General features: G+C 40.2%; 1 protein-coding gene across 1 annotated transcript in view; it reads right to left on the bottom strand.

The window, feature by feature from the left end:
• The window catches only part of BRINP2 (BMP/retinoic acid inducible neural specific 2), a 284,489-nt gene that overhangs the window by 40,406 nt on the left and 226,318 nt on the right, over positions 1-17,765 (bottom strand). The window contains exons 4-5 of the mRNA XM_044301698.1: positions 13,472-13,577; positions 2,124-2,360 (exon numbers count right to left, since the gene is read on the bottom strand). Coding sequence (XP_044157633.1) covers positions 2,124-2,360; positions 13,472-13,577 — 343 coding nt within the window. The remainder of the gene's footprint in view (positions 1-2,123; positions 2,361-13,471; positions 13,578-17,765) is intronic.

The raw sequence follows: 17,765 nt of genomic DNA, 5'->3' as shown, positions 1-17,765 counted from the left end.
TCCCATATTCATATGTGCCCGCATTGCTGAGAAAAATGATGTTTTCATATATGCAAATTAGCCTCTAGGAGTAATGGGGGTGTTGCCATTACACCTAGAGGCTTTGCTCTCTCTGCAACTGCCGCCTCCTCTGCACTTTGGTAGGGCCAGGCAGTGATGATGTTTTCACTGTCTGGCCCTGTAAATCAAGCGGAGAGGACGCGGCAGTTGCAGAGAGAGCAGAGCCTCTAGGTGTAATGGTAACACCCCCATTGCTCCTAGAGGCTTATTTGCATACATTAAACTATCATTTTTCTCAGCAATGCGGGCACATATGAACATGGGACCAACACAGATGCCTTCAGCTGCCAAGCGCACATGTAACAGGTCAGCCAGTGTCATAGGGACAAATCAGCTGACAGATGCCCTTTGAAGGTGCGTTAATAATAGGGCACAGCACTCCTTCGATGTCAGGAAGCAGGACAGATATCTTTACTTCCTGCTTCGGTGTCTGTGTAGGGAGAGTGCAAGGCTTGAGCCGCATGTGAGAAGAGCAGGAAGAAAGCAGACATTCTGTCACTGTCATCCTCCCCCTTGCAGCCTGTTAGTGAACCCTGGGGTTGACTACATGGACATCTGCTCATTATTTTTCACCTGCTTTACTATTTAGAGAGGATATCGGCTCTTTCACATAGAGGGGATTTTTTTTTGTTTCAACGTAAGGGGTAAGAAAATGAGTAATTGCAAATCTGGAGCCCAGGGATTTTGGGTCTCTTCAGTTTCGATGATTTTGATGATTATAGAGACCTAGGCATAAGTGACTTTTATTTTTAGGAGGCACTGTGTGTCTAAGGCTTGGCTTGTGCAAGACTATGAGTCACAATGCAAAAGACAAAGTGAGAGCCTCAGAACACGGAGAACTCAGCGGGAAGGGGATCATATGCTGCCACTCTGAGGCAAAAGCAAGAAGACACGAAGATACAGTAACACCTTATGTACACTGCAAATATGTAAGATTTTTAGTACTTGAAACTGCATTTTGCTCTGTCTACCAAACTTACACACTTGATTCTTTCTGCACATTTTTATATATTTTTGAAAAAATATTGGGGGTCATTTACCAACTGATAAACACCAGTTTTCTGGCGTATATCTGTCTCAGATTGTGGCACCAAATTTATTTGTGTCGCAATTTGTGACTTTTCCCAGCTCACGCCAGGTCTAAAAACAGTAGGGTGTGGTGTGGGCAGGGAAGGGGGCGAGCCACCAGACCCGTCTCATTTATCATTTTCTAAGCCTATTTTGGGTGTAGAAAATGTTCTAAATCTACACTAACAAGGAAGCTGGCATAGATTTAGACTAGCGGTGGATGTGCAGAAGAAATGTAGAGGCCGGCACCATTTCATAACTTCGGCGGATGCACCACTAGCCTGAAGGAGAATTAAGACCGGCATCTAAAACATTATGCTTTGATGCAAAGTTGCATGAAGGCGCCCTAGTGTGTAAAGTGCTGTGGCATTGACCTGGCTGTATAAAGTTTTTTTTAATCTTTTTTTCTATTTTATAATTGTCTAGAAACCCCAGTATGAAAAGGTTACATTGTGAAATGCAAATAAATAATACTAGTTAGAGATGAGGGAAGCATTGAAAAATTCGATTTGTCTGCTTTGCCGAATTAAAAAAAAAAAGTTTGCTTTTTGACTAACTACTTTGTCACGAAGCACATTTCTTTGTAAGTAGTGGATACAATAACAGGGAGCGATGATTGCGCCACCTCCCGTCATTGTACCCCTCAAATGCTAAATGTTGCTCGGCCCGTGGTGATGTCATATGTCCCCGAGCAAAAGGGATTTTGCGTGGGATCTTCAGTCAAGATGGCGGTGGCCGGCTCTTTGGCGCTCAAATGGATGAGGTAAGTATGTTATTATTATTTTTTTATTTACCTTACCGCCATTTCAGGGAAAATCAATTTCGCAACCATGAAGCACAAGGATTTTGTTGAGTGAATCCAAAGTGGATTTTGATTCACTCAACACTAATAATAATAATGATAAGGGAAAAAAATGCAGAAACTCCCATTGCACCAGAATTCCAAATTTTCACACTCTTCATCCAACGAGGATGAGTTTTATTAAGTAACTTACCAGATTCCTCAAACTCTTTCTCCTGGCCAGTTGCTTGTTCCTGTGTCTGCGTTAAGCTCTTCTCCAGTATTTGAATGTCTTCAGTTGGGCAGTTGCATTGTGGGTAGGCAGCATCGCAGTGGCACCAACATTCTCCCGCCTGGCACTCCATCCATCCCTGGGAGTTGCATGAAATGTAGGACAGCGCAGCTCTTACAAATCTAACTCGTAAGTACTGAGGAAGCAGTGCCTGCAACCCTGGGGATAGAAACACATATTCCCAATTAGTACCAAGATGCAGAGGCAATGAATTTGTTTCCCCTGATGTCTTAAAGGCATACCTATCAGTCTTGGGTGCATTTATCTCCCTATAGCCGATGGGGCATCCATCTCCATATAAACCCTGCTGATATTTTCCTGGCAATTCTGGGAATAGTCGAAGAGCTGGTCCCAAAGCCGTGGCTAATTAGCAGGCACCGTTACTATTATTTATGGGCATCACCTATTAAAACCAGGTGCACTCTTTGTACCTATTTCCGTCGACATATGAGAGCAATGGAGAATTCAATAGCTTGTCTCTGATTGGCTGCAACCCAGAAACTCTGGTTAATTACAGCAGCTTGAACATCAATGTCTGATCTAACAAAGCAACCCTGGGAATATATCCTTGCTTCTATTTTAAGTATAAATAATAAATGCAAAAACTACACGTATTTTATGGGTAAACATCCTTGCATACAATAAATGGCATGTGGAATGTGCATTCATATCAGGTCCGCACTTGCCTGCAAGCAGCTCTCTGACAGAACTAAATTGTGCTGTGCCTATTTCCAAGTGCCCAGTGTCGGAGTGCGTGAGTATAAAATAAACCCAGCTACTGAGAGAAAACACGGAAAGTTTTCAGGGCGTTGTGCCGAGACTGATTTAAGGTAGAGGTCACATCGCTGGACCTCTGATTGAAGGTAAAAAGTCCGAGCTTACTAAGAGTTTCATTAATTTTTCAGGAAGTCTGGTATCCTGAAAATACAACTCACAAGAGAGCTCTATGTTCTGACTGGCAAACATTTCTTGTACCAAAAAGCCTCTAGTCGGCTCCTTCCACCAAAAATACTGTGAATGTCTGAGACAGTCATCTACAGCTAGTTTCAGACCAGCCGCAAAATCGTCCGGAAGGCTGTTACGGCAGAGGAGCAGCCTGCCGGAGTTCATCGTTTCTGGCATGGCTGGAAACTGCCAGAGCACAGCCAGGCCCCCCTGACTATAAGGGAACCTGGCAGGGACCCGGTCTGTTTCCGGCACTAGTGCTGAGATTCGGCCAGACAAATCCTGCTGCAAGCAGCGTTAATTTAGTTTTTTTTTGTCTGGCTGAATTCCGTCACTTATGTCACAAACAAGCCGGATGCCCACTAAATCCCATTATAGTCAATGGCCTCTGGTGGGGAAAGGTAGTATCCGATCATGCCGGATACAATGAACTCCAGCAGGCTGTTCCTCTGCCGAACCTCCTGCCGAACGATTTAGCGCTAGTGTGAAACTAGCCTACAATAGGTAGAGAATTGTATAGATGTCATGGACCCATTTAAAACCAGATCTTCAATTTGAGGACCACAAAATGGATAGGGTTGTGTGCATGAGGCCTTAGAGCAGTGGAGTTGAACCTATGGCACAGGTGCCAAAGGTGACACTCAGAGCCCTCTCTGTGGGCACCCACACACTGGAAAAAGTTTTTGGTGCACCAATATGCCTTAGACCTGTTCCTGCCATTCATCAGCACAGGGCGCACTATGAACGACACAGGCAGCACATTGAATGCAGGCAGGCTATTATAGTTAAATAATAAAGTACATGGAAGATATACTATATTGGACTGTAGTATTCCGGTTAAATTGTCGTGTTGGCACTTTGCGATAAATAAGTGGGTTTTGCGTTGCAGTTTGGGCACTCGGTCTCTAAATGGTTCGCCATTAGTGAGTGCCTTAGAGGTACTCTGCCTGTAGATTTTCACAAGGTACTTCACTGATGGACTGGTATCCTATGCTTTTTAGTTTTTATCAACACAAATTTTTAAGAGTCGCCAATTTTTCAATATGAGACATATGAAAAGTTTTGATCAGTGGCAGGTCCGAGTGCAAAGACCCCTACTGACCCTTAGAATGAGACAAAAAAAGCGCTTGCATATAGTCCTCTCTCATCAGTAAATGGGCTTAATAGGAACTTTATTAGGCTTCTTGCACACGACCGTATGTATTTTGCGGTCCGCAGAAAGCGGATTCGCCAAAAATATGGATGACTGTCCGTGTGCATTCTGTATTTTGCGGAACGGAACAGCTGGCCCCTAATACAACAGTACTATCCTTGTCCGTAATGTGAACAATAATAGGACATGTTATATTTTTTGCGGAATGGAAATACGGACATACAGAAACGGAATGCACACGGAGTACCTTCCTGTTTTTTTGCGGACCCATTGAAATGAATAGTTCCGTATACGGTCTGCAAAAAAAAAAATGGAACAGAAATGGAATGAAAATGCTTTTGTGTACAAGAGGCTTTAGTCTGTTTCGATTCTGTAGTGAGGAGAGAACGCGCAATATGCAATCGCTTCTCTTGTGTTCTTCTAGGGATCGGTGGGGGAATCTGCCCTTGGACCACCACCGATCAAAAATTTTCATGTGTCTCTATGACATATCAATTTTTTTTTGGAAACTCAGTTCTGTATCATCTATTAGATCACTGTATATGTATGGAGCTGTTGCTTGGTCATTGTATGTTGGTATTATTTGAGCACTGTATGGTGCTATTTACTTGGACATTGTGTAGCACTGCTTATTAGGTACTACATATATAGTATGTAATTATTTTATAGTATTCCAGTGGTGGCACTGCAAGTGTATGGTCATACAAGGCAGCTTTTCCAATGCAAATGTTGCTGCAATTTTTTGCAGCATTTGTTCCAGATTTTGCAGTGGTTGCCACGAACCCTGTGCATTGAGATCTGCGGTGGAAATCAGCAGCATAATTTGACATCTATGCCGCAGGTCAATGTACACTGTGCATTTTTATAAATTTTAACATGCCGTGGATTTTTTTGCGTGCAAATCCATGATGGCAGTGTATCAGCCACACGTGGACATAAAAGTCTCTTTTGTATAATTAGAAATAGCAGAGCCTTTATCTGCTAATGAGATTCACAAGACATGTATAATTTTTTATCAAAAGGATCATCCCCACCAAACAGGACGCCTGGTTTGATAGGGTTGATCCTGCTGATATGTGCATTTTACAGCTCTTAGGACCAAATATATCATCTGTAATAGGGCCCTTGATCTACTAGTTATGACCCTAGTGTCTTTTTGTGTGGCAGGGTACTGATATCTGTGCATCCTGTGAAAAGTGAATTTTTCTTCAAAGGATTTTTTTATCTAGTTTTGTGTAAATGAAGCTTAGTGCATAATGAAGTTTAAATATACTTTTAGTTTTCCTTCTGCACCATTTTAAAGATCCCTGTTTGCTGTCAGTAAATGGGAAGCAGAGGTGCAAAAGATGCACAAAGATAAAACATACCTACACTTTTCAGAATAAGTTGTCATTCTTGTGTACATGAACTCTATCTTTAATTCTCACTTGGTGGAGATTAGCTCACTGTTGTCTCCCATAGACTGCACATGGATAAAACAGTAGATTCTGCTCCCTAACTGTCCTCTCATTCACTCAGGATCAGTAGCAGTGCCATATAGGTCAGTATAGGAATAGTACTGAACATTATTGATGTGAATAAAGCATCTGGGTTATAAGTAAAGATCACTTTTGCTTCAGCAGTGTCTATCAGATTTTTTCTTAGGGCGGGTTCGCATCAGCATTAAGTAATTCCTTCATAGTATTCTGTTATAATGGAAAATAATGGAATTTTGAGACGGAATGCAAAATGGAACCCTTTAAGAGGCATTCCGTTTTGCTCCGTCCTAATACATTTCTATGGGCGCATATAATGGTTCCTGTCGACAGGACATTTTTTTCCGCCATACACAAGGGACACGCTTAGCAAATAATTCAGAGTGAGTGAAAAGTTTAGGAGGTGGGAGGAAGAAATGAGCCTGTTAAGTAGAGAAAGAAGCATTTTTTACACGATTTATTACAAGGAAAGTTTCTCATAATCACCATTCTATTGATTTATGCAATATTTGCTGAAGGTATAGCAACTTTTTAAAGTTTTCACAGCTGAGGGTTTGCTTTTTTCTAGGGAAGCCAATGTGAGCTAAACAATTTGGACTGCAGTCAATTAATACGTTGTCTCTAGACTGATGCATAACTTTTCTTCACATAGAGTATAAACCGCACCATTTTTATCCATGTAGCATTTCAGTTCGGCCCCATTCAAGGCAAAGGGGGTGAATTTCAATATCATACATAACCCATGGAAAAAGTGGCACCAGTTTTTCCAATCTGTAACCTTAATGTGTTACCAGTTTTAGATTGCCCTATATAATGGCAGCATAAACTGGTAATAGAGACTCTGAGCAAAATGCTAGGTCAGGTACTTGAATTGATCCATTTGTTCCACTAAAATCAGTAATGAGCAGCTCCAGCGTGAGCCAAGCCCTGAGTCCAATCAATACACAGCACACGTTGGGAGTCCTTATACATGAGTAAAATCAGTATTTAAAACCAAACTAGAATGTTCAATACTGATTAGATACTCACGTAGAAAATTCCTGCAATATATCAAAGGAGTCACAGAAAGCTAGGAATTAAAACTTAACTTTTAATCACCACATTAATATTAAATCACTTAATATACCTATAAAGTGGAACAAACATTGATCATGATGGACCAAAAGAACGCAGACATAATAAATGTATGCAGAGGGGAGGATGGGTAATGTGTGCTAGGGAGGAAAAATCCCTAATATGTCCCTAACTAATGCCTCAACCCACAGGAACACCCTGATGGTGGGTGGCCTGTGGTCCCGTGCCTGCCCTATCTTACCCTCACAATGCCCTAAATATTGCCAACGCGTTTTCCCAGTAACTGGTTCATCAGGGGAAAAAATGGGGCAAAAATTGAAAAGTACTAAACAAATTGGTCCAGAAAAAACTACACAGTAACAAACTGATAATCAAACCATAAAAAACTAACAATACAGTTAAATCTGGTTGTTAATACATTAATACCTGAAGCATCTATTTGCACACACATCAATTAATACACGTGATCAGGCCTAAAACTCAAGAAACATTGATTGTAACAGTTCCCAATCTGATAGAAAATTGTGTAACAACCGAGTAGACGTGTAGATGTTAATCCATAGGCAGTTAATACGCATCCGTGAGACATACAATTGATAGTTTCAGACATCAATACTCAAAACTATACACATAAAATAGATAGCTGGCCCAAGAAAAATAGAGAAACCCTCAGGTATAGATGTATACAATGCCAGATTACCTGAGGTATGGTCAAGAAAGCCTCAATCATTGGTAGGAGCCAGAGAGAACCAGGGGCTCATGAATATGAGGAACCCCAACATGTGCTGTGTATTGAGTGGACTGCAGCGCTCGGCCACGCTAGACCGGCTCAATACTGATCTTAGCAAAATGACTTATATGTTAGGACTCCCCAGCATGCATTATGTATTGAGTGGACTCCAAGACGTGGCTCACTCTGGAGCTGCTCAGTACTGATTTCAGCAGAACAACTGGGTCAGTTCAAGTAAGTGACCTCAGGGTCTGGACAGTAGAAAACTGGTAGCTTATTCCCCTCAGACTTTATTTGCGCAAACCTGGAAAGCTCACTTTGGACCTTGTGGGCAAACACCTTCTGATTTTAAAAGTCAGTGCTCTGAAAATTGAAGGGGGCAATATAATAATCTGTCATACAGCCATGACTCCCATGTCTTCCACTGATGAGGACTAGCAAGCCTGAACAGGCTGCATGCAACGTAGAATAGTATAGACTACATCCGACCAGGGGCGCAGTTGGTAAAGAAATTTTGCATGGCTCCATTCACCTTCAACCTACTGATGGGTTGTCAATAAGTGTTAAAAGTTATACACGCAAATACTGTATGTAGTAAACTCAGTGCCATAGACTAGAACCATAACATGGCTGTGTGAACAATAGCTAATACTGATTGGCAGACTGACTGATTACAAGAACTGGACTTTAATTCCCTTGTGTTACTAAATTTCCATTTACCTGCACCTGAATTTTATTAGGAAACGCCTGATATATTTCCTTGTCAAATCTCATAAAACATCATCTTCTCCAGCACCTTCTTATGTTCATTGAATCTCATTACATGGAATTCTGTTGAACAGTTTCCATTTTTTATGATGCTCTGTAGTCTAGCAGTAATTACACTGCTGGTAGATATTCGGGTATTGATTTCAGCCTGGGTTTTTGTAATGGAATCCATGTACACGATCATGTCTGGCTGTGACCCCTGGTAACATTTATGACAAATCTCCCCGGCCAGATGACTTTTTCAGGATTTGCTATTCCCCTGGTCATCAGGGGGTCTGTATATAGTACTGTCACATACTGACAAGTATTATAAGGTTGTGGGGAAGTAAGTGGAAAATGAACTTAGAAGAGTCATGTACAAATATCTTTATGATGGTAATTATACAACGAAGCATTTATAATGTACATTCCATTAGCGTCAACTGGACTTCTTATAATGAGCAGAAGATTGGATGCTCAAAAAGCCATAGGATCAAGGCGGTCATTACATTTAATGAACTGCAATGGAGGAATTAAAGCTACTTCTTTTAAACCTTGTCAATATACAGTATACAATATGCCATAAAATGCAGCCATGACACCTGCACATGTAGTGCCCTGGAGAAGAGGAACATTAAAGTCTGAACATTTATGGACATTTGCCTGCTTCCCCTATGCAAAGTCATTAACTCTTTACTTTATTTCACTTTAAAGGGTAAACTTGTCCTGATTTATACTGTTTAATACTGTGTGACTGCATTTGCACTGTGTTTGCACAGCACCATAGAAAGAGTTAATTAATACTGAGAGACTTTTGGGACTTTCTAACTAATAATGAGAAGTTGGTAATTTTCCATATAAGGGTTAAAGAAGAGCATATTTTGGGAAAACAGCTAGGCTTGTTTCCTGCCAAAACCAGACAGACTAACCTTTTTAATGCCTGGTGCTGCTATGTTATTATGTCCAAAAACCTGTTTATGTCTGGAAAAACTGCTGTGTCATTGCCATTGAGTATCATTGCAAGTCTATGATAGACGGAAATTGTAACATTGTATTTGTGTGTGTGGAGTTTCTCCACTCCACTCCTACCTCTAAAAATCTAGTTCAGCTAGAAACTGCATATAAGTGGAACAGTCAGATCCCCTAGTGCTTATGCAGTTAGGGAACAGTGCTTAGAAGAGGAGACTCTGCCAGACTACTAAGTGACCAGAAGAAGACACTGAAAATGAGACACTCTGCCACAGATCCTGGGCCTCCAGCCTTTAGCCAGGGTACCAGCCTTCTGAGAGAGAGGGGGACAGCTGGCTCAGGCCTTTCCTCAGCATCCAACCCTTCTTCTGTCAGGTAGGAGACTGAAGAAGCAAGCCCTATGCATCGCCTGTATTGTTTTGCACCTGAATTCCTCCAATAAAGAAGCAACCTGGTTTACTGCAGACCCTGACTCTCTGCAATTATTTCCTACAATCCGCCTTATAATCCTTTCCGGTGAGCAGCAACACATGTGAAACCTCAACAGTATCCGGGGATCCATGATAGCATTGGGGCCACCCCAAACCCGGCCTCTGCACACAGTGGTTACAAATACTCCCATTCTATATTTATCTAAAGTGCCTATAGACTATCATCAACCAAACGTATGCAAACACTGCATCCCTTATAGGGCATCTGTCAACAGATGTGTACCTATGACAGTGGCTGACCTGTTACATGTGCGCTTGGCAGCTGAAGGCATCTGTGTTGGTCCATTTTCATATGTGTCCACATTGCTGAGAAATATGATGCTTTAATATATCTAAATGAGCCTCTAGGAGCAATGGTGGAGTTGCCATTAAACTTAGAGGCTCTGCTCTCTCTGAAACTGCCACGTTCTCTGCACTTTGATTGACAAGGTCAGAGAGTGAAATAATCATCATGCCTGACCTTGTCAAAGAGGACACGGCAGTGGCAGAGAGAGCAGAGCCTAGGCTATTTAACACAACTCTTACCCTTTTTTTTCATAACACCACATGCTCTAGATTTAACACTTTTAGGTTAAAAATTTGGTGCTGATTTAATTATAAATATATCTTTATAGTGGTGGTAATTATAATCTTCTGATGCAGAGTTTTAAATCCTGTGGGCAGATATGTTATGCTGGTTCTCTGCAACAACCACCAGAGGGAGCTGTGTTTATTGGATTTAATGTATAACAGTCTGCAGTATGCTCCCTCTAGTGGCAGCGGAAGGCAGCCAGCATGGTGCAATTTAAATCTATGTGTATGTAAGTGAATTGGAGTGCGGCATCAGAAAAAGACAAACTCCAGTAACTAGAAAGATATAGAAAAAATAATAATTGAAATGTATTAGAAAATAATTTGGCAATGAAATTTGTAACCTATTTAGAAGTATAAAAAACACCAAAAACATCAAAAGTGAAGATTAACTTGAAGGACTGGTAACTACTTGCTCAAACACCTTGACATTTCTAGTTATTTCATATCTATCACTATTTATAGGGGATAAAACTACAAGCCGAGTACTTTGTAGAAAAACCTAAACTACATTACAGTAGCTGCATAGGGTGAATCTGCAGTACCAAAGTTTAGGACAAAAAGTCACCCCTTTCTGTAATCTTAAATAACCCTTTTAATATCTTTCTGACCAGTGGTATAAATGTTCACTGGAAGGTGAACTATAACGCACAGAACTTTACATTTACAGCACAGGATCAGCAGCTGAGCTTGTCTCATAAGTACCCTGCCACAAAGGCCAGGATCAGAGCTTGGTCAAATTCTTACTAGTTAACCCCTTAGATGCTGCATTCAATGTGATTTTGGGGGAGTGTTTTGTTTCTATTGCAACTGAGAGCCTAACAAAAGCCTTCTAGATCTGCAATCTGTGGACTCCTATTAGGTTCAGAAGCAGGGCCTAAAAGGATGCCTGTCAGTAATACACAGTAGTACAGGAGTAGCAGTGCAATTATAGAAGCAATCACAATCAAGCAATCAATCACAATCCCCATAGTCAGGCTAAACAATATTGTTTAGAAAAAAGTTAATAAAGTTGAAAAAAAAACTAGTAAAACAATCTATATGGCTAAAATAATGGCTAAAATAATAAAAAAAGAACATATTTGGTATCCACACATTCATCATGCCCTCATATTATAAAAGTGATCAGAAGTTGCAAAAAACAATGCCAGAATTGCAGTTTTTTGGTTTATTTCACAAAATGGATCAAAATGAGGTAAAAAAATTGGATGTACTAAAATGACACTAATAAAAACTACAGCATGTCCATTAATAAAAAATACAAATGGTTTGGACTCAACTTTTCATTTAAACCCTATGGGCGTTGTAAAAAATATGGAGGAAATACTGTTTTATATCTACCCTCCCAAAAAAGTTTGCTAAAAGTCCCAAAATACATTAACTGTACCCCGAATTGGTGACATTCTTGAATAAAACAAATCATCGTATGACTACATTAAAGGAAAGATTTAAAAAAATGTCTTGGAATGCGACAATGAAAAGTAAAAATAAATAAATCACTGCACCTTTAAAGAAGTTGTCCCAGATTTTTTTCTTAAATCACACTCACGCCCCTAAAGCTTCCTAGCATGTAGCGCTATCTGCACTGCAATTGTGCTCCTCATCTGTCAATATCGTTAAGAATGCGATCCTGTGCAGCACTCGGCAGTGACATCTCCCCAAGCGACACTGCACAGCTGGATCATGTGCTGCTTGTCATCGCTGAGGTCACTCGCTACAGAATGATGTTGAAAGGTGAGGACCAGAAGTGCAGTGCAGACAGCCCAGGACCCATGGAGCGGGAAGTGGTAGATGGGAGTATGTAAGTATGTTTCTCTTCATACTGTAGACCCCAACGCTGGAAGTAAGATTTAAAAAAACAATCCCAGACAACCCTTTTAAGGCTACACTGCCTGTGTCCAGGGGTTCAAAGGGGCATTCCCATCTCAAACATTGATGGCAAATCGCTTGGATATGTTATCAATGTCAGAAAGGTGTGGGTCCCAAGACCCTATCCTATCTCCGGAATAGGACATGCTGAAGTAAGCAGAAAGCAACCGACCCATGCTCCATCCACTGTTATTGAAGTTCTGAAAATAGCTTGGCTATTTCTGGCAATCCCATAGCGGTGAATGAAGCTGTGTCTGCACTTGTGCGGTGCTCTCTAAATTTACCAGCATGGGACTTTAGCATTTGCGCAATTGTTTTTGTATCTCTCATAGTAGTGAATGGACAGCACGCTGTGCATGCATGGTGTACTCTCCTTCACTTTGGGGGTCCTGTTCTGGAGATAGGAGAGGATCTCAGAAGTGGGAGCCGCACCTACACTATCTGACATTGATGGCATATCCTAGCATTAGGGATGGGAATACCCTTTTAAAGGGAACCTGTCACCAGTTTTATGGTGTCCTAACTAAGGGCAACATAAATAAGTGACTAACTCTCTTAGCAAAATGCTGGGTCACTTTCTTTAATTGACCCAGTCAATCTGCCAACATCTTGTATTGAAAAGCTCCAGCTCATAATGATGAGTCCTGAATATTCATGAGCTCCTGACTCTTCCCGCCTACCTGCTGCTGATTGACAGTTATTTTCCATAGGAATCAGCAGCAGGTGGGCAGGGGAGTGGCTATAGCTCTGAATTAAAAAAAACGCTGGACTCACTGACATCACGCTGGACTCAAATCAGCTCATTAGCATGCTGCATCTTTGTGTGTATATTATGAGGTAACCATCTGTCACACCAGTAAGTGAATACATCTAAGGCACTTTTTAGTAGTTAATGATTGTATAGAATTAGTTAGATTATAATCAAATATCCACATGACAGGTTCCCTTTAAGTATTGTCTAGTTTAATACAACTTTTAGCCTCTACATGAATTTGCAGAAGCTTTGATGATTCACTGGATTCTTTTTCGATACATTAGGTCAGTTTGTAATCAACACAATGGTGAATCAACTAAGTTCTGAGCAGTGGTCAGTCATTAAATGTAAATTGGGCAATTTTTGCAAAGATTCACACTGGTGTTTTTTCCTTTTGCATTCTTCCAATTTCTTCTCATTCCAAAAAGCCTTCCCTGGTGACAGCAGTTAAATAACACGGATAATTTAGAAGCCAATAAATTGTTATTCTTACCCAGAAGCTGCACTTTGCTCTCAGGACCCATCACTAAAACGGAACTGACAGAGTCCAGGTTGTCGTAGTTACTGCAGCCGAGGGGACCGGTTCTCGTTTCGGTTACCTATATAAACGGACATAGCGTTACAAGCTGACAATTATAACATTCAATTATTTTCTGCCATTAAGGACATCAGTGATTTGCTTTATTATCCAAATCCCTAACTGTTTCGCTTGTCTTTTGCCCGTAGCTGACATTGCTTTGACCTAAACACAAATTATGTACGCTTTTCCCAATAGATAAATCAAAGCTGTGGAAAATAAATGACTAATTTCCTCTTCGTTTTCAGACGGTTGTGCAACGATGCCTTTTAATGGGCTAGCTCGATTTTTTTTCCACATATTAAGAAATGCTAAATCTCTCTCCGCCTTCACACAGTGCACTCAGAAATGTTCTGCATCTTGATAGTAATTATCAGTGTCGCAAATAAAAGCACGCCAAAATACAAAGTGATACAAAAGGTGAAATAAGGCACTGCTTTTAAGAGGTCACTATGAAGATGAATTATAGCAATGCATTGCCATCTTTCAAAATGTTAACAATACGTTTTATGTAACAAACGCTGTCTGACAATGTTACCTGGCATCAATAACATTGTAATATTTCAGAAATGCATTTTGCTTTATGATTGTTGACCTACAGAAAAGTCATTGCAAAAAACATGTTATTTATGTAGACTAAACGCATTATACAAAGGTACTGTGGTCATATAGTTATGTGGCAGGGTGAGCAATCTGAATTTTGCTAGGACTCTACTTGAAAACAGCGTTGGACTGATGATAGGTTATTTAAGTTTTACTTATAGCTTCATACAATCGTATGATTAATAGGGTCTTCATTACCATCTCATAAGGAAATGATGTGTCGCTAGGATTTGCCGTAGGTAAAGGATCCCAACCGATCCCAAGAAAGAAAGGACCAAGGTCCCTTCGTCTTTTTGTTCCATGCAGAAAAAAAATGGTAAAAGTTCTCATACACCTTGAATAGCTGAATGCTGGTCCGAGGTGGGACTGACGAACACAGCGTTCCGTTGGTCTCATAATAATTAGTGGAGCTGCGGACCACCATGAGTAGAGATGAGCGAAGTATTGAAAAATTCGATTCGGCTGTTGTATCGAAATTTTACTAAAATCTTGCACGGCCCGTGATGACGTCATCGCACATGGGATTTCGTGCGAGATCTTCAATCAAGATGCCGGTGACCGGTACTTCGTGCTCAAAATAAAAAAATAAAAGAATCAATTCACTACCATGAAGCACGAGGAAATTTGGCTTTGAGGCGAATCAAAACTTTCCCTGAAATTCAGATTGAAGTCCACTTTGTGGACTTCGATTCGCTCTACACTGTCCATGAGCACTAGAGTTTCATTCAGAAAGGACACTCGGAGACATCCGTTCTCCAGATTTCTGGAAGTGCCAGTTGCCGCACCCCAATGTCCCTACATTTATTACTTATCTTGTGTTAGTGCGGCATTGAACTAAGTCAACACATGGCCCATCAGTTTTAACATAGTCTCATCTCTGAATTGTGAACAGCGTGGGGAATATCATGCCCACATTGACTTTACTTAGATCCATTTCTTTCTTTTTTTATTTTAATTTTTTATTGTTTTTTTGCTATTGGAATCGTTAGGAGCATGTACACTATCGTATTATAGAAACATTTTGTATGGATCTACATAACATGGTATGCAAAAAATTTGCTTTGGTCTGATTTGCTTAAATAGATTTGATTTGGGATGGGTACGATACCTGGACTGATAGTGCTCTTTATGCCTTAAAGTCTCTCTCTTTGGAAAATTTCTATCCAAACTAAAATACTAGTTCTTAAAAATCTGAATATTTAAAAAATTCTGCTTGAATTTGGATTCTAACAAGTCGATTCGCTCATCTCCACCCCTCCCTCATGTACCTCTGATTTTATATTCCGCCACATGGCTTTATACAGAATCCATAAAACAGTGACACGGTCTATTGCCTGGAAGATTATAGAAGTACTCATTGCTTCTCAGGATAAAACACAGTGCCCCAGAGAGACGTTGTACGACAGCACATGGAGTATCTTATAAGTCATTGATATAGACCCAGAGGTACCACATTTGTCATTGTACAGGTTGTCTTATTTTGAAGGAATTGTCTGGAGAAGCTTAATATGGGGCAATAGTGTCCTGGTGCCATAGAACAGTGTTCCTCAACTCCAGTCCTCAGGGCCCACCTGCTACCCATGATTTGAGAATATCCCATAGTATAAATACCTGTGTTAAGTCCTGATGCACCGACACTAATTATATCACCTGCTGAATACTAAGGAAATCATGAAAACATGTCCGGCAGGTGGGCCCTGAGGATTGGAGTTGAGGAACTCTGCCATGGAAGAAATGTTCTGCTACTAGGAGTGATGAAAGCATCACCCATTAATATGGCCATATTTACTGACAAATGAAATGTGGTTTTGTTGTCTGTTTTCATGAATTTATATAGACTGCTCAATCAAAGTTTATAAAAATTTAAAATAGGTTAGTAGTCAATAGTGATGAGCGATTTTCTTAAAATTCCGATTTGGATTAAATACCACTGAATCAATCAAGCTATTCAATTCAGATCTAAAAACATTTGACCTGTATCGAAAGTGGTCCAATTTCCCTGAAAGGTTGTGAAGGACATTTTGGGTTCTCGTAGGACAGTATGCAACTCATTTCAAGGTGGTGAATTCAGAACCAGCATTAGTAATCTTAAAGTATGGATAAATGCATGGCTGTGGTGACAAAAAGCCTCTTTAAAAACAAAGGGGGTGATTTAATAAGGCCCTGCGCTCGCAGTGGATCCACCGAAGTAATGTAGCGTCGCCACCCACACCATGCCCACTTTTTTAGACCTGCTGTCAGCTGAGAAAAGTCACAGATGGCTGCGCAAAGGACTTTTGCACCGCAATCTGCACCAGAAATACGCCTAATATAGACATATTTCTGTACTGTTCCATCCATGATCTAGTGGACAGAGCTAGTTACTGCAGAGCTAGTCATCTCCAGCTGATCGTCGGAGATGAGGGGTGTCAGACTAGATTAGTGTTGGGTGCGAATATTCTAATCGCAAATATCGTCACTTCGAGAATTTGCAAATATTTAGAATATAGTGATATATATTTGTAATTTCGAAAATTCAATATTTTTTTTTTTTCATCATCAGTAACCTCCCTTCTTGCTTGTGGGCCAATGAGAAGGCTGCAATGTCTTTGTCTGAGCTTAGCAACATCCCTAGCAACCAATAGGAAAGTTGCCTACCCCTTACTATATAAGAACCTCCCCATTTTCTACAGTTCTTTAAAGTTCTGAGAGAGACAGCAGTGTCATTGCTGTGCTCTGTGCTTTCCACACTACATTAGATAGATAGTTAGATAGCTTACAGTATATATAATACAGATAGTTAGTGGTAGATAGTCAGTGTAGGTTGTATCCTGATATAGTGTAGCTGTTGCAGTGCAGGGTGTTAGGTAGTGTGATAGGTTCTGCTGTCCATACATACATGCAGACCTGCTAAAATGTGAAGTTTCACGTCTTGCGCCAAAATATTCGCATCATTAATGCCAATTAGCGCAATCGCAAATATATTGGAGCACTCTAACTGCATATAAAGCCATTTTTAATGTTCTGCAAGTTTTAGTACAGTTGAATAGCTGCAAATACAATTGTCAATTAAGTATTTTGATGCATGTACTAAACTTGCTAGACAAGAAAAATAAGGTATAAAATAAGAGTATGCCATGCACCCTTCTGCAATGCATATATAGCGCAATATCCAAGACTAGGAAGGATAATGAAACTGACTTATTGTAATCCTAAAAACTAGTAAAACATTCATGTTTACGCCGAACAATGAGATGTAAAAATGTATTTTTTAAGCTTTTCTTCCCCCTCTATTTATACAGTTTTAAGAATAAAAAGACTTTCACCCATCACTCATATCTCTATGGAAATCGTCCCGATGATTTCAGAAAGATGAAAGCACAAATCCCATCTGTTGCTATGGAACTTTAGCAAATGATGCTTTTAGTTTAGGTATGCGAATAAAACAGAGAAGACGCATATAAAAATGAAACATTTAATCCATTTATGAAGTTTTCATAAAAATCTAAACTTTTTAGAGATGTAATAAGAGCAATGTAATAAATGTGTACCTTGTTGACCAATGTCACATCCTATGTCTAAAAGCTCAACAGAAAAAGGTCAATTATTGCTTAACAGCCAAATCATA

The sequence above is a fragment of the Bufo gargarizans genome, chromosome 7 (genome assembly GCF_014858855.1).
Source record: "Bufo gargarizans isolate SCDJY-AF-19 chromosome 7, ASM1485885v1, whole genome shotgun sequence".
NCBI lineage: Eukaryota > Metazoa > Chordata > Amphibia > Anura > Bufonidae > Bufo > Bufo gargarizans.
This window is presented reverse-complemented; position numbering and strand designations above follow the sequence as displayed.